Source organism: Phyllobates terribilis, unplaced genomic scaffold (assembly GCF_046119375.1).
Source record: "Phyllobates terribilis strain yellow unplaced genomic scaffold, ASM4611937v1 Scaffold_130__1_contigs__length_5004896, whole genome shotgun sequence".
Taxonomy (NCBI): domain Eukaryota; kingdom Metazoa; phylum Chordata; class Amphibia; order Anura; family Dendrobatidae; genus Phyllobates; species Phyllobates terribilis.
Window position 1 is genome coordinate 3084901 of NW_027362890.1, and position 22404 is coordinate 3107304.

Consider the following 22404-nt stretch of genomic DNA (forward strand, 5'->3'; position numbering starts at 1 on the left):
TCCGCTCCGTACACCTTGTACACGCGCGGCTCCGCTCACCTCGTACACACGCGGCTCTGCTCCATACACCTCACACACATACGGCTCCGTACACACGCGGCTCCGCTCCGTACACCTCGTACACACACGGCTCTGCTCCCTACGCCTCGTACACACTCGGCTCCGCTCCATACACCTCGTACACACGCGGCTCCACTCCGTACACCTTGCACACATACGGCTCCGCTCCGTACGCCTCGTACACACACGGCTTTGCTCCGTACGCCTTGTACATGCGCGGCTCCGTATGCCTCGTACACACGCGGCTCGGCTCCGTACACCTCGTACACACGCGGCTCGGCTCCGTACACCTCGTACACACGCGGCTCCGCTCGCCTCGTACACGTGCGGCTCCGTACACCTCGTACACACGCGGTTCCGCTCCGTACACCTCATACACACGTGGCTCCGCTCCGTACACCTTGTACACGCGCGACTCCGCTCACCTCGTACACACGCGGCTCTGCTCCATACACCTCACACACATACGGCTCCGTACACACGCGGCTCCGCTCCATACACCTCGTACACACACGGCTCCGCTCCGTACACCTCGTACACACGCGGCTCTGCTCCATACACCTCACACACATACGGCTCCGTACACACGCGGCTCCGCTCCGTACACCTCATACACACGCGGCTCTGCTCCATACACCTCACACACATACGGCTCCGCTCCGTACGCCTCGTACACACACGGTTCCGTTCCGTACGCCTCGTACATGCGCAGCTCCATACACCTCGTACACACTCGGCTCCGCTCCGTACACCTCGGACACACTCGGCTCCGCTCCGTACACCTCGTACACGTGCGGCTCCGCTCCGTACACCTCGTACACACGCGGCTCCGCTCTGTACACCTCGTACACGCGCGGCTCTGCTCCATACACCTCACACACATACGGCTCCGTACACCTCGCACACATACGGCTCCGTACACACGCGGCTCCGCTCCGTACTCCTCATACACATACGGTTTCGCTCCGTACACCTCGTACACGCGCAGCTCCGTACACCTCGTACACACACGGCTCCGCGCCGTACAAATCGCACGCACTCTGCTCTGCTCCGTACACCTCGTACACGTGCGGCTCCGCTCCGTACACCTCGTACACACACGGCTCCGCTCCGTACAACTCGCACACACTCTGCTCTGCTCCGTACACCTCGTACATGTGCGACTCCGCTCCGTACACCTCGTACACATGCGGCTCTGCTTCATACACCTCACACACATACGGCTCCATACACACGGGGCTCCGCTCCGTACACCTCATACACACGGCTCCGCTTCGTACACACTCGGCTCCGCTCCGTACACCTCGTACATACTCGGCTCCGCTCCGTACACCTCGTATACACTCGGCTCTGCTCCGTACACCTCGCACACATACGGCTCCGTACACACGCGGCTCCGCACACCTCGTACACACTCGGCTCCGCTCCGTACGCCTCCTACACGCATGGCAACGCTCCGTACGCCTCGCACACGCGAGGCTCCGCACCGTACGCCTCGTACACGCGCGGCTCCGCACCGTACGCCTCGTACACGCGCGGCTCCGCTCCGTAAGCCTCGTACACGCGCGGCTCCGCTCCGTAAGCCTCGTACACGCTTGGCTCCGCTCCGTAAGCCTCGTACACGCGCGGATCCGCTCCGTAAGCCTCGTACACGCGCGGATCCGCTCCGTAAGCCTCGTACACGCGCGGATCCGCTCCGTAAGCCTCGTACACGCGCGGATCCGCTCCGTACGCCTCGTACACGCGCGGATCCGCTCCGTACGCCTCGTACACGCGCGGATCCGCTCCGTACGCCTCGTACACGCGCGGCTCCGCTCCGTACGCCTCGTACACGCGCGGCTCCGCTCCGTCCGCCTCGTACACGCGCGACTATGCTCCGTACACCTCGTACACGCACGGCTCCGCTCCGTACACCTCGTACACGCGCGGCTCTGCTCCGTACGCCTCGTACACACGCGGCTCCGCTCCGTACACCTCGTACACGCGCGGCTCTGCTCCGTACGCCTCGTACACGCGCGGCTCTGCTCCGTACACCTCGTACACGCGCGGCTCCGCTCCGTACACCTCGTACACACACGGCTCCGCTCCGTACACCTCGTACACGCGCGGCTCTGCTACATCCACACTGTAAACCCCTCCTGACCCCACACATAAACTTCAGCTCATCCAGCACCATGACAACCAGCACAGCAGAGTCCTGCATCCACTGAGGCCCCTGATCATGTGACCCCTGACTCCTCCCCTTCTGTGACCTCATCACAGGTCCTGTGCGCACACAACAGCCATATATGTGGTGGCGACTCTGCAGGTGGAGGTATGTGGAGACCCCATTACTGGGCGCAGGGGGCATTAACCCCTTCAGCACGGAGGCTCTTTGGGGGTCTTGTGTTGCCCCTTTATAAGAATCATAAGGTTTCTGTTCTGTTTCCTGTAATAGATACATACGACCTAACTATGGAGACAGGAAGGGGGGAAACGTATTGTTCTCATAGTACAGGGCCCCGTTCTTGGCCCCACATAGTGTAATTTTCCCATAGTACCGCCATCCCCCCACACAGTACAATCAGAGGCATAACTAGGGTCTGATGGGACCCGTTGCGAGATTTCGACCTCCCCCCATCCTCATACGTGCTGGATTGCAGATCCTAGCAGGATTCTCTGGCCTGTTGATATCCGTTCATTCGACTGAGTCCTGATTTTGCGGATCGTTAGCGTTCTCCGGCTGTGACTGGCTGTACATCTGGAGTCACAGCCAGAGAACGCTACTACAATCCGAAAATCAGGACGCTGCCAGGAACAAAGGGACGGAATTGCTACAACGTGGCCTTCTTTTAAACCAAGGCCGCCCAATCAGAACGCAGTAGCGTCCACCAATCGGAGATGAGGGGGCGCGAAAAAGTGATTTTATGCATGCCTTTGTGACACAGTACAGTCCCTATCAAGGTGTGGATCGTTGAAATAGCTGCTGTGTGAAAGCGTCCCAACGACCGCCGAGATCGTTAGTTAGATCGCTGGGGTGGCCGAAATCGTTGGGAAGTTCTGCATGTTTGACAGCTCCCCAGCGATCCCAAAACCGTGACGTAATAACGATCTCGCTAGCGATCTCGTTATGTGTGATGGGACCTTAAGTCCACTGGTTATTAAATTGAGTAACAAAGTGTGTATATGGGAAACACTACCTGTGTCAGCCTTGGGCAGAGTAAACCTCATTAACATGTGTAGCACCCTGAGGATTCGGCTGCTACAGGGGTATTACACCTCAAGCCAGAGGTGTGGTATTCCACTCCCGGGTAAGGATGGAGTGTGGAACTGAGCTCAGTAGGCTGCATGCACTACATACATCCCATTTCCGGGGGACAGACCAATGGTACTCCCACTAGAGAAATGTGCAGGTACGACAGTGTCTGTCCCTGGCTGGAGTGGGAGGGGGGTGGAACATCCCAGTAGTGTAGGGGCAGATAGGGGGAGCAGTCTGGGTAGTGCTAGGAGCCCATTGGGTGCTGGTCACCTGGGCTCACACATAGAGGGAGTATATAAGGTGGGAACCATCTGAGATCAGAGTCAGTCAGTCTGTCAGTCTTTTGTAGAGTGAGTCAGAGGAAGAGAGCAGAGGAGAAGAGCAGCTCCAAGGCCCAGAGAGAGAGAGGAGAAAGAAGGACCCAGAGGGGGAGAAGAGAGAACTCCAAGAACCCAAGATTAGATCAGCGGGTGAAGAGCTGGCACAAGGGTACCGGATCCCAAGCTGGTGGAGGGCCCTAATCCTTAGCCAGAGACCGGAGGTCGTGGGCAGGATCTGCCACGACCACCCACTAAATCCACCCGGAAGGCAAACCAAGAATAGGGTCAGGGAACCCAGAGACAAGGGTTTACCAACAAGAGGCCCGAGGGAGCCGGACTTAGGTGGATCCCTGGTGGGGAAGGCCAGAGAGAAGGAACGTCAGAAAGGGAGCTCAGGACCACGCTCCAGAATTACTTGGGAGTTGGCCGAGTCCAGGACCTGGTGGACGCAGCACGGCTCGGGCGGTCACTCAAGGCCGGAGTGACCAGCATAACAGCAGTAAGTAAAGACCCTGAACTGCACAGCCCGACTCTGAGTCTCATTACCATCCTCACTGCACCTCCACAACCACCATCCTCTACACCTGACCCCCTGAGGCTATACCCCTCCCGTTGGGGGTTATACTACCTGAGCTGCACACACATCACCAGCCTCAGTGGACCCTGCTGCAGCGGCGGCCGTATTGACCGCAATTCAACGGGTGGCGTAGTCGACACTAAAAGAACATCCAGCAACATCTGTAGGACTGCCACACACTGAGCTTGACACCCTGGGCACGGACCGGGTCACCGCCACTCGGAGACTACAACCCCCATCTGATCCGGCTCCGGGTTTCCCCCAAACAACACTGGCCCAGGGGGCGCGTCAACTTTGGCGTAGTCGGCAGGATTACGTGCCCGCAACAACCGGGTACTGCGTGCCTGAAGAAAAGTTCACCGTTACCTTAAAAAGAAGTCTCCCGCCGGTTCCGGAGGGTCCCCGCCAACGGACCCCATCACAGGTCTTTTCCCGCCGGTTGTCCGCCATTTGCAGCTTTTTCCCGCCATCCATGGAGTTTCCCGCCACTGGGAGACGATTCCCGCCATTTCCAAAGATTTCCCGCCTTGGAAGAGCGGACGCCATTATGGGCGTGCCAGAGGGTGGCAAGAGGTCACCTCCCATCGTGGGCCAGGTCGAAGAATGGCGCCAAAAGCGGAAACCGCGCCCACCAACAGAGACTGTGATGCTGGAAGTGTCCATCAGCGTAAGAGAACTGCCCCTGGAACTGACAATCACAAAGTTGCCCCGGGACCACCTTCAATGTGGGCGGAGACTGAAGAAAAGAACGAAGATGGGTGCAGCCTGGAGGAGTCTGGAGAGAGCGCACCCGGAGACAAGAAGTCTGGAGAGGAGTCCAGAGAAAGCCTACCCGGAGATGGAGGGAGAGTCAGGCAGCACCGACCCAGTGGTCAGGAGCCTGCTACAAGCCACATTCCCCCCGTGGCACCCCAGGGGTCTGGTTTCCACAGTAATGCAATGTTATGTCTGAGAGCAGGTGGGAGGTCTCTTGGTCAGGAATCCTATGCATGCCACACCTCCTGCCCAGTCCTGGGAGGGGAAGGACTTCCCCTGTATAAACCTGCGGCTGAGGCAGGGTTAGGGAGTTCAGAGGGAAAGTTGAGCCAGGAGGGCTGACAGGGAGCTGCGGCTCCGGCTGGGCCCAGCTCCTGGGCCATGCCAGAAGTAGAGACAGAGAAGAGAAGCAGCTATGGGAAGAAACAACAGGAGCTCTGTGGGAGCAGTGTTACAAGGAGTCAGGGGCTGGCAGCTGCAGAGCTCGCCCTGACTGAGAAGATTTCTTACCGGACCCGGAGTCCGAGGCTGTGGGGACTAACTCCTACCCAGCAGCAGAATCCGTCAGGCAGGGGATTTCAGGTCCTCTGGCCAAGAAACCTGAAGGCACGGTCACACGCATGGGACCAGCACCGCCGTCGTGGAGCGGAAGCTACTAGAAGGCCCCGAGTCACCGGCCATACGGGTGAGCACCACACGGTACACTCAGGGACGTGGGCTACTTATACTCGCTTCTAGCAAGGTAGCCAGAAGAGTATCGTTAGTTTGGGAGGCCTACAACTCCGCCTGGCCAGGGGAGATCCCATCTGCTCAAGGACTGACCAGGCCCCAACCGCTAGCCAGTACTCCGGGAGGGTCTATCTTTGTCACCAGTAAAGACCCTGAACTACACCGCATCGTCTCTGAGTGGTTCCTGCTACCCCCATCATCCACGTCGGCTGCCCTGAGGCCATACCCCTCCCGTTGGGGGTTATACTATCACGCTGCACAATCCTACCACCGGCCTCAGCGGTCTGCCCTGCAGCAGCAGCTCCTTAGCTGTACTCAACGGGTGGCGTAGTCGTCCAACATCTACCGCTAATACAGCACCACTTAGTCTGACTCCCTGGGCACGGACCGGATCACCGCCACGAGACTACAACCCTCAAGAGATCCGGCTCCGGGTAAGCTCCCGCATGCGCAACGCAGCGCGACACAGGCCCAGGGGCGCGTCAGCTTTTGGCGTAGTCGGCAGGATTTCGTGCCCGCAACCACCGGGTACTGCGTGCCTGAAAAAGACTGTTCAAACTTACCAGTGGTGAAGATTCCCGCCATCTTCAGCCTTCCTCCCGCCATCGGTGAAGATTCCCGCCATCCGGCGCCATTTTCAGCCTTCTTCCCGCCTTCCGTGGAGTTTTCCCGCCGTTGGACGCCATCTTGAAGACGCCGCGCGGGAAGAAGAGGGGCGTGGACTGCGAAAGCGCGCGAGAACTGAAGCCCCGCCTCACGTCCGGACGTTGCGTAAGGTCCTGGAAGGAGCCCAGCAGATGCCGACGTCACAGGAGCGCGACGGAAGGTCCTCAACCCTGACGATCCACTGCGGAGCCGCGGCCTACGGAAGAGGATCATCGCAAGGTAGGCCACGGTCCACTAGGGGGGAGAAGGATGTCGGATACGGAGGAGAGCTTCACCGCTTCAACCCCCGCCAGCGCCACCGCTGTTGCGGTCATGCCTTTCACCATGCCCTATATCCCGGGGGCAGCCTGGCTACCCCAGTACTCAGGGGAGTCACATACCCTGCATGACTTTAGAGAAAAGCTGGATAGCCTCTTCCAGGTGTACCCCCTCACAGAGGAGCAAAAAGTGAGCATCCTGGTGGCCCAATTAACCGGGGCAGCCCAAAGGGAGGTAAAGTCCTGGCCACCTGGGAGGAGGACTGTCGCAGAGATACTAACCCAGCTAACCGAGGAGGAGCTGCAGTACTACCAATACGAGGAAAGCCAAGAGGACCCGGACGGGTCTGAGGACTACCCTCAGGAGGGAGCACAAAGAGGACATAGCTACTGAAGGGAAGTAGCGTGAATAAAGAGCTTTAAATAGTTACCCGTAAGGGTACAAGGACTGCTGCTAATTAAAATATGGTCCCCGTTGGGATTAGTGAATTGTTCCCCATGTGCCCCTATCTTAAACCAGGCTGAGGACTGTGAGCAGCCATTCCTTATCCCCACTGGCCGAGGACTGAGAGCGGCCATATCCTGTAAATAATTATGTGTTTCTAGTAATTTATGGGAGTCTTTGGTGGATTTGCCGGGAATCCTTTGTACATAGTTGGAGCGTAACCCAGGACGGACTAAAGACTGTTAAGGACTCGGGGCAGGACAGACCCCTACCTTGTTACGTCTCCCTGTTTTGGTGAAATGGACACCTTTGTTTCCTTCAAAGACTGCACCCGGTTGCGGACATGCCGTGACCACCTTTATGTGTTTTTCTTATTGTATTATTATTGTTTATACCTTGTTATGTTTTTCTAAAAATATGTTTAGTCCCGGAGTACTAAATTTCACTAGGGGGGAATGTGGCACCCCAGGGGTCTGGTTTCCACAGTAATGCAATGTTATGTCTGAGAGCAGGTGGGAGGTCTCTTGGTCAGGAATCCTATGCATGCCACACCTCCTGCCCAGTCCTGGGAGGGGAAGGACTTCCCCTGTATAAACCTGGGGCTGAGGCAGGGTTAGGGAGTTCAGAGGGAGAGTTGAGCCAGGAGGGCTGACAGGGAGCTGTGGCTCCGGCTGGGCCCAGCTCCTGGGCCATGCCAGAAGTAGAGACAGAGAAGAGAAGCAGCTATGGGAAGAAACAACAGGAGCTCTGTGGGAGCAGTGTTACAAGGAGTCAGGGGCTGGCAGCTGCAGAGCTCGCCCTGACTGAGAAGATTTCTTACCGGACCCGGAGTCCGAGGCTGTGGGGACTAACTCCTACCCAGCAGCAGAATCCGTCAGGCAGGGGATTTCAGGTCCTCTGGCCAAGAAACCTGAAGGCACGGTCACACGCATGGGACCAGCACCGCCGTCGTGGAGCGGAAGCTACTAGAAGGCCCCGAGTCACCGGCCATACGGGTGAGCACCACACGGTACACTCAGGGACGTGGGCTACTTATACTCGCTTCTAGCAAGGTAGCCAGAAGAGTATCGTTAGTTTGGGAGGCCTACAACTCCGCCTGGCCAGGGGAGATCCCATCTGCTCAAGGACTGACCAGGCCCCAATCGCTAGCCAGTACTCCGGGAGGGTCTATCTTTGTCACCAGTAAAGACCCTGAACTACACCGCATCGTCTCTGAGTGGTTCCTGCTACCCCCATCATCCACGTCGGCTGCCCTGAGGCCATACCCCTCCCGTTGGGGGTTATACTATCACGCTGCACAATCCTACCACCGGCCTCAGCGGTCTGCCCTGCAGCAGCAGCTCCTTAGCTGTACTCAACGGGTGGCGTAGTCGTCCAACATCTACCGCTAATACAGCGCCACTTAGTCTGACTCCCTGGGCACGGACCGGATCACCGCCACAAGACTACAACCCTCAAGAGATCCGGCTCCGGGTAAGCTCCCGCATGCGCAACGCAGCGCGACACAGGCCCAGGGGCGCGTCACATGTACTTAATGCCATGCATTCTGTACATTGTACATAAGCCACCTCTCTGGATTCCTAAATACTGGTTTAGGCAAATGCACAACAGCTTTAGAGACTTTGTGTAGAAGAGAGGGACCCTTAGAATAAAGACAGAAAAATTGCAATTACCAAAAAATCAGGGGAGTAGCTTTGTCTTATATACAGTGGGTACGGAAAGTATTCAGACCCCTTTAAATTTTTCACTCTTTGTTTCATTGCAGCCATTTGGTAAATTCTAAAAAGTTCATTTTTTTCTCATTAATGTCCACTCTGCACCCCATCTTGACTGAAAAAAAACAGATGTACAAATTTTTGCAAATTTATTAAAAATGAAAACCTGAAATATCACATGGTCATAAGTATTCAGACCCTTTGCTCAGACACTCATTTAAGTCACATGCTCTCCATTTCCTTGTGATCCTCCTTGAGATGGTTCTACTCCTTCATTGGAGTCCAGCTGTGTTTAATTGAACTAATAGGACTGGATTTGGAAAGGCACACACCTGTCTATATAAGACCTCACCGCTCACAGTGCATGTCAAACCAAATGAGAATCAAGAGCTCAAAGACATAATTGTGGCAAGGCACAGATCTGGCCAAGGTTACAAAAGAATTTCTGCATTACTCAAGGTTCCTAAGGGCACAGTGGCCTCCATAATCCTTAAATGGAAGAAGTTTGGGACCACCAGAAGTCTTCCTAGACCAGCCAAACTGAGCAATCATGGGAGAAGAGCCTTGGTGAGAGAGGTAAAGAAGAACCCCAAGATCACTGTGGCTGAGCTCCAGCGATGCAGTAGGCAGATGGGAGAAAGTTCCATAAAGTCAACTATCACTGCAGCCCTCCACCAGTCGGGCCTTTATGGCAGAGTGGCCCGACGAAAGCCTCTCCTCAGTGCAAAACATATGAAAGCCTGCATAGAGTTTGCTCAAAAACACATGAATGACTCCCAGACTATGAGAAATAAGATTCTCTGGTCTGATGAGACTTTTTGGTGATAATTGTAAGCGGTATGTGTGGAGAAAACCAGGCACTGCTCATCACCTGCCCAATACAATCCCAACAGTGAAACACGGTGGTGGCAGCATCATGCTATGGGGGTGTTTTTGTCACGCTATCTCGGCGTTCAGGAGGTCAGGAGCCTATGCTGATCCTACACTGAGGCCCTGCCTAATCCCTCTACCTGGAGGTACTGTTGATGGTACAGAGGTCCAGGCCACCAGCGTAAACCTACCTCCTGAGAATCCCTGAACCTCAGTAATCAAGTCCTGAGAAGGACCCCGATCACAACAATTGGGGACAGGACCGTATATGCCAAACACAGTACAAGACGAACGAGACAGTACAAGGGGCAAACCAAAAACCACCTTGCATACAAATAACTTACACCACTACAACGGAGGGAACACCAACGGGTAAGGGGATAAAGAATAAAGCGAGGAAGGGAAAAAACCACACCGAGTACACTTCGCTCCTACTTCACAATACCACGTATCACTCCGATAGTCTGCATGAAAAGCTTTCACCGACAACCACCCTATCAGAACGGCAGGTATTTGAAGGAGTCCCAATACTGCAGAATTAACTGCAGCTGGGCGAGGCTGGGCCTCGTCTAGCACAGAGAGAGAGAATTAACTCCCTCCCTGCCGAAAAACACCAAGCACCAAAAACTCAGCTGCGAGAAGTCAGGCTGTGTAATCGCGACGATCTTCATGGCGACACACCCGTGACAGTACTCTCCCTTCTACGAGGGGCCTCCGGACCCTCAGGGCTAGGTTTATCCGGGTGAGTCGTGTGGAAGGCCCGAATTAATCGGTCTGCGTTAATATCCGATGCAGGAACCCACATCCTCTCCTCAGGACCATACCCCTTCCAATGAACCAGGTACTGAATCGACGACCTTCGATACCTGAAACTCCAGGTTACCATTGACCACCACAGGAGGAGGAGGTAAAGGTGACGGTATCACCAGCGCCACATACCTTTTAAGCAAAGATCTGTGGAACACGTTGTGAATTTTAAAAGTAGAGGGGAGGTCAAGACGAAATGCCACTGGATTAATTATAGAGCAGATCCTATACGGCCCAATGAACCTGGGACCCAGTTTCCAGGAGGGAACCTTAAGTTTTATATTCTTGGTAGACAACCATACCCGATCGTTCACACTTAGGTCCGGACCAGACACTCTCTTCCTATCAGCCATACGTTTGTATCGGTTCCCCATAGAACTTAGATTATACAGCAACCCTTTCCATATCGAAGCGAGTGATGACGAAAATCGTTCCTCCTCAGGAACCCCCGAAGAGCCCCCCCTACTGAAAGTACAAAACTGGCGGTGAAAACCATATGCCCCAAAAAACGGGGACTTACCAGTGGACTCACTCCGCCTATTATTAAGAGCAAACTCCGCCAGAGGTAAGAAAGAAGCCCAGTCCTCCTGGTTCTCTGACACAAAACACCGGAGATATGTCTCCAAACTCTGGTTCAGACGTTCCGTCTGACCATTGGTCTGAGGATGAAAAGCCGAAGAAAACGATAAATGCATCCCCCGCTGTGTACAAAATGCCCTCCAGAATTTGGACACAAACTGAGACCCCCGATCAGACACCACATCAGAGGGTACACCGTGAAGCCTTACAATCTCCCCAATGAACACCTGCGCAAGAGTTTTAGCATTAGGAAGAGCGATAAAATGTGTCATCTTGCTGAACCTGTCCACTACAACGAGTATGACCGTTTTACCCGAAGATGGCGGGAGATCCGTAATAAAGTCCATAGACAGATGAGTCCAAGGACACTCCGGGATCTTCAAAGGTAAGAGAGCCCCAGACGGACGGGTACGTGGGGTCTTAGAGCGCGCACAAACCCCACAGGACGCAACAAAAGTTCCCACCTCCCTATGTAAATTAGGCCACCAAAACCGACGCGAAAGGAGATCCACAGTTGCTTTACTCCCTGGGTGTCCTGCCAAAGCTGAGTTATGGTGTGCCTCGATCACCTTTTGTCGCAACTGATCTGGAACAAACAGTCTCCCAGGAGGTCCAACAGGGGCATCCCCCTGAGCCTCCAATACTTCCTCCTCAAGCTCAGAGAATACTGCCGACACCACCACCCCCTCCTGAAGGATAGGAACTGGGTCATCCGTATTCCCGGCCCCAGGGAAACTACGAGATAAGGCATCCGCCTTTACATTTTTTGATCCAGGACGATATGTGACGACAAAATTAAACCTGGTAAAAAACAATGACCACCTAGCTTGTCTGGGATTCAGACGTTTTGCGGACTCCAGATATAGCAGGTTCTTGTGATCGGTGATGACGGTGACCGGATGGATAGCCCCCTCCAAAAAATGGCGCCACTCCTCAAAAGCTAACTTAATGGCCAAGAGTTCGCTATTGCCGACATCGTAATTCCTCTCAGCGGACGACAATTTTTTAGAGAAAAAAACGCACGAACGCCATTTACCAGGAGACGAACCTTGTGATAATACTGCCCCTACCCCTACCTCAGAAGCGTCTACCTCTACAATGAATGGCTGTGACGCATCAGGTTGAATGAGTATGGGTGCCGAGGCAAAACATTTTTTCAAGGAGGAGAAAGCTTGACAAGCCTTGTCAGACCACCTAGAAAAATCCGTCCCTTTTTTTGTTATGTCTGTGAGAGGTTTAACCATGGACGAGAAATTACGAATGAATTTCCGGTAATAATTAGCAAACCCCAGAAAACGTTGTAGTGCCTTAAGATTCTCTGGCAGATCCCACTCAAGAACTGCCCGCACTTTCCCAGGGTCCATACGAAAACCAGAAGCTGACACCAGGAAGCCTAGAAACTGGAGTTCCTGAACGGCGAACACACACTTTTCCCACTTGGCGTACAGTTTATTATCCCGCAAGATCTGTAACACCTGCCTAACATGCTCCTGATGAGACACAAGATCAGGCGAGTAAATTAAGATGTCATCCAGATAAATAACAAGAAACTGACCCACCAGGCAGCGAAAAATGTCATTAACAAAGTGTTGGAACACCGCCGGGGCATTAGTCAGACCAAATGGCATGACCAGGTTCTCATAATGTCCCTCCGGAGTGTTAAAAGCCGTCTTCCACTCATCCCCCTCCTTCATCCTTATCAGATTGTATGCCCCCCTGAGATCCAATTTAGAGAACCATTTGGCGCCCATGATCTGATTGAAGAGATCGGGGATAAGTGGGAGCGGATACGGATCTCGGACAGTAATCCGATTAAGTTCACGGAAATCCAGGCTTGCGAAAAACTTCCCTGACCGAGAGGCCTGGCGTCGATCGAGAATATGGGGATGGGTTTAGCCAACACACTCAATCGCATACCTTGAACCCGAGCAAACCGAGCGTCCACCAGATTAGCCCCGGCCCCACTATCCAGAAGAACAGATAACCTCTCAGTTCTCGTACCCACCACCACCTCCGCCGGTACAAGAAACTGAGACGAACCTAGGGACGAAATACCTACTCCCAGATTGCCGTCCACCACACAACCTGGGATCAATAGTTTTCCGACGACTCTTTGCTCTGCGAAGGATGGCAAGGACACCCCCCAATAAAATGTCCCTTTCTCACGCAGAAGAAACATCTTCCTGTCTTGTGGCGCACCGCCGGTCCCCTCCCCCGAAAGGATGTCCCTCCTAACTGCATAGGCTCCTCTGGACTGACCAGGGGAACCTCCATATAAGGGACCCTTGTAGAAGGTGGAGTCATCACAGGGGGTGGAGTTATCCCGCACCTCTCCCGAAGCCGTCTGTCAATGCGAATAGCAAGGGCCATAGCGGCTTCCAGCGACACGGGAGAGTCATACTGTGCCAACATATCCTTTAATTTGTCAGATAAATCTTGACAAAACTGGCTCCGAAGAGCCGGGTCATTCCACTGGGTGTCCGTGGCCCACCTACGGAACTCTGAACAGAATTCCTCCGCTGGACGATCTCCCTGCTGGATCCTACGTAACTTAAATTCAGCAAGGGAGATCCGATCCGGGTCATCATATACAAGACCCAGAGCAGAGAAAAACCCATCCACTGTCCGGAGAGCCCGGGGGAAGAGAGAACGCCCAAGATTGGGGGTCCCCTTGAAGGAGCGAGATGACTATTCCCACCCTTTGTTCTTCACTCCCCGATGACCGAGGTCGCAGCCGAAAGTACAACTTACATGCCTCCCGGAAAACAAAAAACTTGTCCCGCCCCACCGTGAACCTGTCAGGGAGAGCTACTTTGGGTTCTGATCCGGCTTGCTCCAGGGGATACAAAACCTTGGACTTAACGTCCGGCAGCTCCAAGGACAAACTCTGCAACTGCCGAGCTATATTGGCTACTGGATCCATGGTGGCTGGAGAGAATCTTTTAGTGGGTCGGTGAAAATGTCACGCTGTCTCGGCGTTCAGGAGGTCAGGAGCCTATGCTGACCTTACACTGAGGCCCTGCCTAATCCCTCTACCTGGAGGTACTGTTGATGGTACAGAGGTCCAGGCCGCCAGCGTAAACCTACCTCCTGAGAATCCCTGAACCTCAGTAATCTAGTCCTGAGAAGGACCCCGATCACAACAATTGGGGACAGGACCGTATATGGCAAACACAGTACAAGACGAACGAGACAGTACAAGGGGCAAACCAAAAACCACCTTGCATACAAAAAACTTACACCACTACAACGGAGGGAACACCAACAGGTAAGGGGATAAAGAATAAAGCGAGGAAGGGAAAAAACCACACCGAGTACACTTCGCTCCTACTTCACAATACCACGTATCACTCCGATAGTCTGCATGAAAAGCTTTCACCGACAACCACCCTATCAGAACGGCAGGTATTTGAAGGAGTCCCAATACTGCAGAATTAACTGCAGCTGGGCGAGGCTGGGCCTCGTCTAGCACAGAGAGAGAGAATTAACTCCCTCCCTGCCGAAAAACACCAAGCACCAAAAACTCAGCTGCGAGAAGTCAGGCTGTGTAATCGCGACGATCTTCGTGGCGACACACCCGTGACAGTTTTTCAGCTGCAGCGACAGGACGACTGGTTGCAATCAAAGGAAACATGAATGCTGCCAAGTACAGAGAGATCCTGGATGAAAACCTCTTCCAGAGTGCTCTGGACCTCAGACTTGGCCGAAGGTTCACCTTCCAACAAGACAATGACCCTAAGAACACAGCTAAAATAACAAAGGAGTGGCTTCAGAACAACTCTGTGACCATTCTTGACTGGCCCAGCCAGAGCCCTGACCTAAACCCAATTGAGCATCTCTGGAGAGACCTGAAAACGGCTGTCCACCAACGTTCACCATCCAACCTGAAGGAACTGGAGAGGATCTGCAAGGAAGAATGGCAGAGAATCCCCAAATCCAGGTGTGAGAAACTTGTAGCATCATTCCCAAGAAGACTCATTGCTGTACTAGCTCAAAAGGGGGCTTCTACTCAATACTGAGCAAAGGGTCTGAATACTTATGATCATGTGATATTTCAGTTTTTCTTTTTTAATAAAATTGCAAAAATTTCTACATTTCTGTTTTCTTCAGTCAAGATGGGGGCAGAGTGTACTTTAATGAGAAAAAAATGAACTTTTTAGAATTTACCAAATGGCTTCAATGAAACAAAGTGTGAAAATTTTAAAGGGGTCTGAATACTTTCCGTACCCACTGTATATGTATGTCCCTTATCCTGGGCCTCAACCTAGTATATGTCCCCCGTTCTGCCTCTGTTCTTTAGTGTATAGAAAAAAATAAACTATTACATTCACCATGGGCGAACATAGAAGTGATGGGGCCCCATAACAGAAGTATAATTCACTCCCCATAATCCTCCATACAGTATAATGCACAGCTCATAGTCCATACATGTAGTATAATGCACAGCCCATAATCATCCATGTAGTATAATGCACAGCCCATAGTCCGTACATGTAGTATAATGCACAGCACATAGTCGTACATGTAGTATAATGCACAGCCCACAGTCTGTACATGTAGTATAATGCACAGCCCACAGTCCATACATGTAGTAAACTGCACAGCCCATAATCATCTATGTAGTATAATGCACCGCCCATAGTCCACACATGTAGTATAATGCACCGCCCATAGTCCACACATGTATTATAATGCACCGCCCATAGTCCACACATGTATTATAATGCACCCGCCCATAGTCCACACATGTATTATAATGCACCTTCCCATAGCCCACACATGTAGTATAATGCACAGCCCATAGTCATCCATTTAGTATAATGCACAGCCCATAGTCATCCATGTAGTATAATGCACAGCCCATAGTCATCCATTTAGTATATTGCACAGCCCATAGTCATCCATGTAGTTTATTGCACAGCCCATAGTCATCCATGTAGTATAATGCACAGCCCATAGTCATCCATGTAGTATATTGCACAGCCCATAGTCCATACATGTAGTATATTACACAGCCCATAGTCATCCATGTAGTATAATGCACAGCCCATAGTCATCCATGTAGTATATTGCACCGCCCATAGTCCATACATGTACTATAATGGACAGCCCATAGTCTGTACATGTAGTGCAACAAAAGAGCATGGACCGCACCTCCAAAAATCATACATTTGATCTAATGCCTCTCGGCAAAAATATATATAACTGAACATGAGGTTCTTAGTTTAACATTCTGATCAAACAGTATGAAGCCCACTGCCACGTCACGGCAAACCTCGTAGCGGGTCCTAACATTTCCTACCTGAACGGGAGTGGAGCCGTGCGCCAACCACCGCCACAGCGACCAATGCACCAGCAGGGCGGGCGGCCTGGTGCCTCACAGCACCCATACTGCAAGACCGAGTCCCCATGACTCCAGGCCACGCTGCCCCACAAGCACAAAACCACAGTAACAATGGCCGACACACTGCACCAACACCACAAGAAGGGAGCATTGTGACTCACCTTCCTCAAGCTCTCAAATGAGAGCAAAAATAGGCTAGACCCTCTTTGCAGTCTCCTGCTAATTAAAATCACCTGTGCCAAATGGGAGGAGTGCTGGTCCAAGAAAGGGGAAAGAATATGCAATGCAAAAAAAAGGAGCATGGACCGCACCTCCAAAAATCATACATTTGATCTAATGCCTCTCGGCAAAAATGTATATAACTGAACATGAGGTTCTTAGTTTTACATTCTGATCAGACTGTATGAAGCCCACTGCCACGTCACGGCAAACCTCGTAGTGGGTTCCTACATTTCCTACCTGAACGGGAGCGGAGCCGTGCGCCAACCACCACCACAGCGACAATGCACCAGCAGGGCGGGCGGCCTGGTGCCTCACAGCACCCATGCTGCAAGACCTAGTCCCCATGACCCCAGGCCACGCCGCCCCACAAGCACAAAACGACAGCAACAATGGCCGACACACTGCACCAACACCACAAGAAGGGAGCATTGTAGCTCACCTTCCTCAAGCTCTCAAATGAGAGCAAAAATCGTCCGGTTGTTGCCTACTCATATAATAAATGGTTCGAAAAAAAGGAGAAAAAATTTGTTTTACAGCATAAAGAACATGATTTTATTAGGTAAAATTTACAAAATAGCACATACAAAATTATTTCATATAAATTACAACACAAGGGAAGTAAGGTGCAGAGTGCCGGATGCCGGGGGGTCGCACGGATAGTGTGGCAACCGGGCTATATGTGTAAGTGGCTGCATATATAGATTCAGGGTGGGCATGAGGACATTCATCCAAAGGGATTATGGTAACAAAAACCACAGCAAAATGCTAGACTGCTTATGCAGATAGTAAAGAGTAATAGTAAGATATGCAGACAGTCCCATTCGCGGTCCAGCCCATCCCACACAGGTCAGAGTAGCATCACATGTAGAACTCACCCAAGTTAGGCGCCCGCACGATCCCCACGTCAATAGGACCCCCCCGCCACTGGTGATGATGAAGGTGGCGCGCCCCAACTCATACCTGTAGTATAATGCACAGCCCATAGTCCATACATGTAGTATAATGCACAGCCCATAGTCATCCATGTAGTATAATGCACAGCCCATACTCTTACATGTAGTATAATGCACAGCCCATAGTCCATACATGTAGTATAATGCACAGCCCATAGTCATACATGTAGTATAATGCACAGCCCATAGTCCGTACATGTAGTATAATGCACAGCCCACAGTCATCCATGTAGTATAATGCACAGCCCATACTCATACATGTAGTATAATGCACAGCCCACAGTCATACATGTAGTATAATGCACAGCCCATAGTCATCCATGTACTATAATGCACAGCCCATAGTCATCCATGTAGTATAATGCACAGGCCATACTCATACATGTAGTATAATGCACAGCCCATAGTCATCCATGTAGTATAATGCACAGCCCATACTCATACATGTAGTATAATGCACAGCCCATAGTCCAAACATGTAGTATAATGCACAGCCCATAGTCATCCATGTAGTATAATGCACAGCCCATACTAATACATGTAGTATAATGCACAGCCCATAGTCCATACATGTAGTATAATGCACAGCCCATAGTCCATACATGTAGTATAATGCACAGCCCATAGTCCATACATGTAGTATAATGCACAGCCCATACTCATCCATGTACTATAATGCACAGCCCATACTCATCCATGTACTATAATGCACAGCCCATACTCATCCATGTAGTATAATGCACAGCCCATACTCATCCATGTAGTATAATGCACAGCCCATACTCATCCATGTACTATAATGCACAGCCCATAGTCATCCATGTAGTATAATGCACAGCCCATACTCATCCATGTAGTATAATGCACAGCCCATAGTCATCCATGTAGTATAATGCACAGCCCATAGTCATCCATGTAGTATAATGCACAGTCCATAGTCATCCATGTAGTATAATGCACAGCCCATACTCATCCATGTACTATAATGCACAGCCCATAGTCATCCATGTAGTATAATGCACAGCCCATACTCATACATGTAGTATAATGCACAGCCCACACTCATACATGTAGTATAATGCACAGCCCATAGTCCTTACATGTAGTATAATGCACAGCCCATACTCATACATGTAGTATAATGCACAGCCCATAGTCCTTACATGTAGTATAATGCACAGCCCATACTCATACATGTAGTATAATGCACAGCCCATACTCATACATGTAGTATAATGCACAGCCCATACTCATACATGTAGTATAATACACAGCCCATAGTCCTTACATGTAGTATAATACACAGCCCATATTCCTTACATGTAGTATAATGCACAGCCCATACTCTTACATGTAGTATAATGCACAGTCCATACTCATACATGTAGTATAATGCACAGCCCATACTCATACATGTAGTATAATGCACAGCCCATACTCATACATGTAGTATAATGCACAGCCCATACTCATACATGTAGTATAATGCACAGCCCATAGTCCATACATGTAGTATAATGCACAGCCCACACTCTTACATGTAGTATAATGCACAGCCCATAGTCATACATGTAGTATAATGCACAGCCCATAGTCCATACATGTAGTATAATGCACAGCCCATACTCATACATGCAGTATAATGCACAGCCCATAGTCCATACATGTAGTATAATGCACAGCCCATACTCATACATGCAGTATAATGCACAGCCCATAGTCCATACATGTAGTATAATGCACAGCCCACACTCTTACATGTAGTATAATGCACAGCCCATAGTCATCCATGTAGTATAATGCACAGCCCATACTCATACATGTAGTATAATGCACAGCCCATAGTCATACATGTAGTATAATGCACAGCCCATACTCATCCATGTAGTATAATGCACAGCCCACACTCATACATGTAGTATAATGCACAGCCCATACTCATACATGTAGTATAATGCACAGCCCATACTCATCCATGTAGTATAATGCACAGCCCACACTCATACATGTAGTATAATGCACAGCCCATAGTCCATACATGTAGTATAATGCACAGCCCATACTCATACATGTAGTATAATGCACAGCCTATAGTCATCCATGTAGTATAATGCACAGCCCATACTCATCCATGTAGTATAATGCACAGCCCATACTCATCCATGTAGTATAATGCACAGTCCACAGTCATACATGTAGTATAATGCACAGCCCATAGTCATCCATGTAGTATAATGCACAGCCCATAGTCATCCATGTAGTATAATGCACAGCCCATACTCATACATGTAGTATAATGCACAGCCCATAGTCCATACATGTAGTATAATGCACAGCCCATAGTCCATACATGTAGTATAATGCACAGCCCATACTCATACATGTAGTATAATGCACAGCCCATACTCATACATGTAGTATAATGCACAACCCATAGTCCATACATGTAGTATAATGCACAGCCCATACTCTTACATGTAGTATAATGCACAGCCCACACTCTTACATGTAGTATTATGGCCAAGGGCACCGTGTACTCGCTGATTTAAAGAAAACAGAACATTATACTCGCCTTCTCTCTGCTCCCTCGCCGCTCGGTGTCTTCTTTCTGGAGCTGCCGCTGACTTCAGCTGGAAGTGACAGGAGAGCATGATGTTACTTCCATGCGCCCCCTAATGGCATACATGCCGATGTCAGCTGCTGGCCTCTGATTGGTCAGCAGCGTGTATTATGGCACTTCAGCTGAATGTCAGTCCGAGAACACACATCCAGCTGAAGTAGGGGTCGGTCGCAGGAGCCACTGCGGTCATTAAGCCTCTCAATATAATGCTCTCATAGTACCTCTATTTCCCCACACCGTATAATGTTCTCACAGTACCGCCATCCCCCCACATACAGTATAATGTTCCCACATTACCACCATCCCCCCCACATACAGTATAATGTTCCCACAGTACCGCCATCCCCCCACATACAGTATAATGTTCTCACAGTACCACCATCCCCCCACATACAGTATAATGTTCTCACAGTACCGCCATCCCCCCACATACAGTATAATGTTCTCACAGTACCGCCATCTTCCCACATACAGTATAATGTTCTCACAGTACCGCCATCCCCCCACATACAGTATAATGTTCCCACATTACCACCATCCCCCCACATACAGTATAATGTTCTCATAGTACCGCCATCTTCCCACATACAGTATAATGTTCCCACAGTTCCGCAATCTTCCCACATACAGTACAATGTTGTCACAGTCCCGCCATCCCCCCACATACAATATAATATTCCCACATTACAACCATTCCCCCCACATGCAGTATAATGTCCCCACAGTGCCACCATCCCCCCCATATACAGTATAATGTTCCCACAGTTCTGCAATCTTCCCACATACAGTATAATGTTGTCACAGTACCGCCATCCCTCCACATACAATATAATATTCCCACATTACCACCATCCCCCCCGCATACAGTATAATGTTCCCACAGTGCCACCATCCCCCCGCATACAGTATAATGTTCCCACATTACCACCATCCCCCCACATACAGTATAATGTTCCCACATTACAACCATCCTCCCCCACATACAGTATAATGTTCCCACAGTACGACCATCCCCAGTTTTATTTTATGTTTTAACACTTGGTTTTCTTTTTTTGGTGTTTTTCATGTAATATATGGAAGCCTACAGGAAAATGCTAAAAGAAACATAATATCCAGGAATAAAACCACTGTACATGGAGACATTAGCATCAAATAACTGTCTTGTTCTCACAAACACGCTGTTATAAATGAGATCTAACGTGATAAAAGATTACAACCTGGGGAAGACGGGAAACATTCATACAGACGGTCGGTGATGATGGAGTCAGTGACGGACTTTGGCCAAATTTGTTTCTAGAGCCGTATTAGAAGATGAAGATGTCGTCCTCATCATGAAGTTGTTAAAGTTGTTATTTCTCATGCCATGTGTAATGTATATGATGAGAATTAACGTTATGGAAGATGAGTCTATAAGAAACGTATTCAGCTGCCGACTCCGAGGAAGAAACTGCTTGTTGTCTGTGGCCTAAAATACACTGCTCAAAAAAATAAAGGGAACACTTATACAATAGAATATAACTCCAAGTATATCAAACTTCTGTGAAATCAAGCTGTCCACTTAGGAAGCAACACTGATTGACAATCAATTTCACATGCTGTTGTGCAAATGGAATAGACAATAGATGGAAGTTATTGGCAATTATCAAGACACAGTCAATAAAGGAGTGGTTCTGTTGGTGGGGACCACAGACAACATCTCAGTACCAATGCTTTCTGGCTGATGTTTTGGTCACTTTTGAATGTTGGTTGTGCTTTCACACTCGTGGTAGCATGAGACGGACTCTACAACCCACAGAAGTTGCTCAGGTAGTGCAGCTCATCCAGGATGGCACATCAATGCAAGCTGTGGGAAGAAGGTTTGCTGTGTCTGTCAGCGTACTGTCCAGAGGCTGGAGGCGCTACCAGGAGACAGGTCAGTACACCAGGAGATGTGGAGGGGGCCGTAGGAGGGCAACAACCCAGCAGCAGGACCGCTACCTCCGCCTTTGTGCCAGGAGGAACAGGAGGAGCACTGCCAGAGCCCTGCAAAATGACCTCCAGCAGGCCACAAATGTGCATGTGTCTGCACAAATGGTTAGAAACCGACTCCATGAGGGTGGTATGAGGGCCCGACATCCACAGATGGGGGTTGTGCTCACAGCCCAACACTGTGCAGGACGCTTGGCATTTGCCACAGAACACCAGGATTGGCAAAGTCCCCACAGATGAAAGCAGGTTCACACTGAGCACATGTGACAGACGTGAAA

The 22404-nt window shown here is 50.7% G+C and overlaps 1 protein-coding gene across 3 annotated transcripts in view; it reads left to right on the forward strand.

Moving 5' to 3' along the window:
• LOC141203910 (uncharacterized) overlaps nucleotides 1-22404 on the forward strand; it is a 60409-nt gene that overhangs the window by 32231 nt on the left and 5774 nt on the right. Inside the window, exon 1 of one of the 3 annotated variants that reach the window (XM_073663883.1) lies at nucleotides 2296-2374. The exons of the other annotated variants lie outside the window; for them this stretch is intronic. Within the exon in view, the coding sequence (XP_073519984.1) occupies nucleotides 2349-2374 (26 nt within the window). The 5' untranslated portion in view covers nucleotides 2296-2348. Of the gene's footprint in view, nucleotides 1-2295; nucleotides 2375-22404 lie in introns of those variants that run through there. 3 annotated transcript variants of the gene reach the window in all.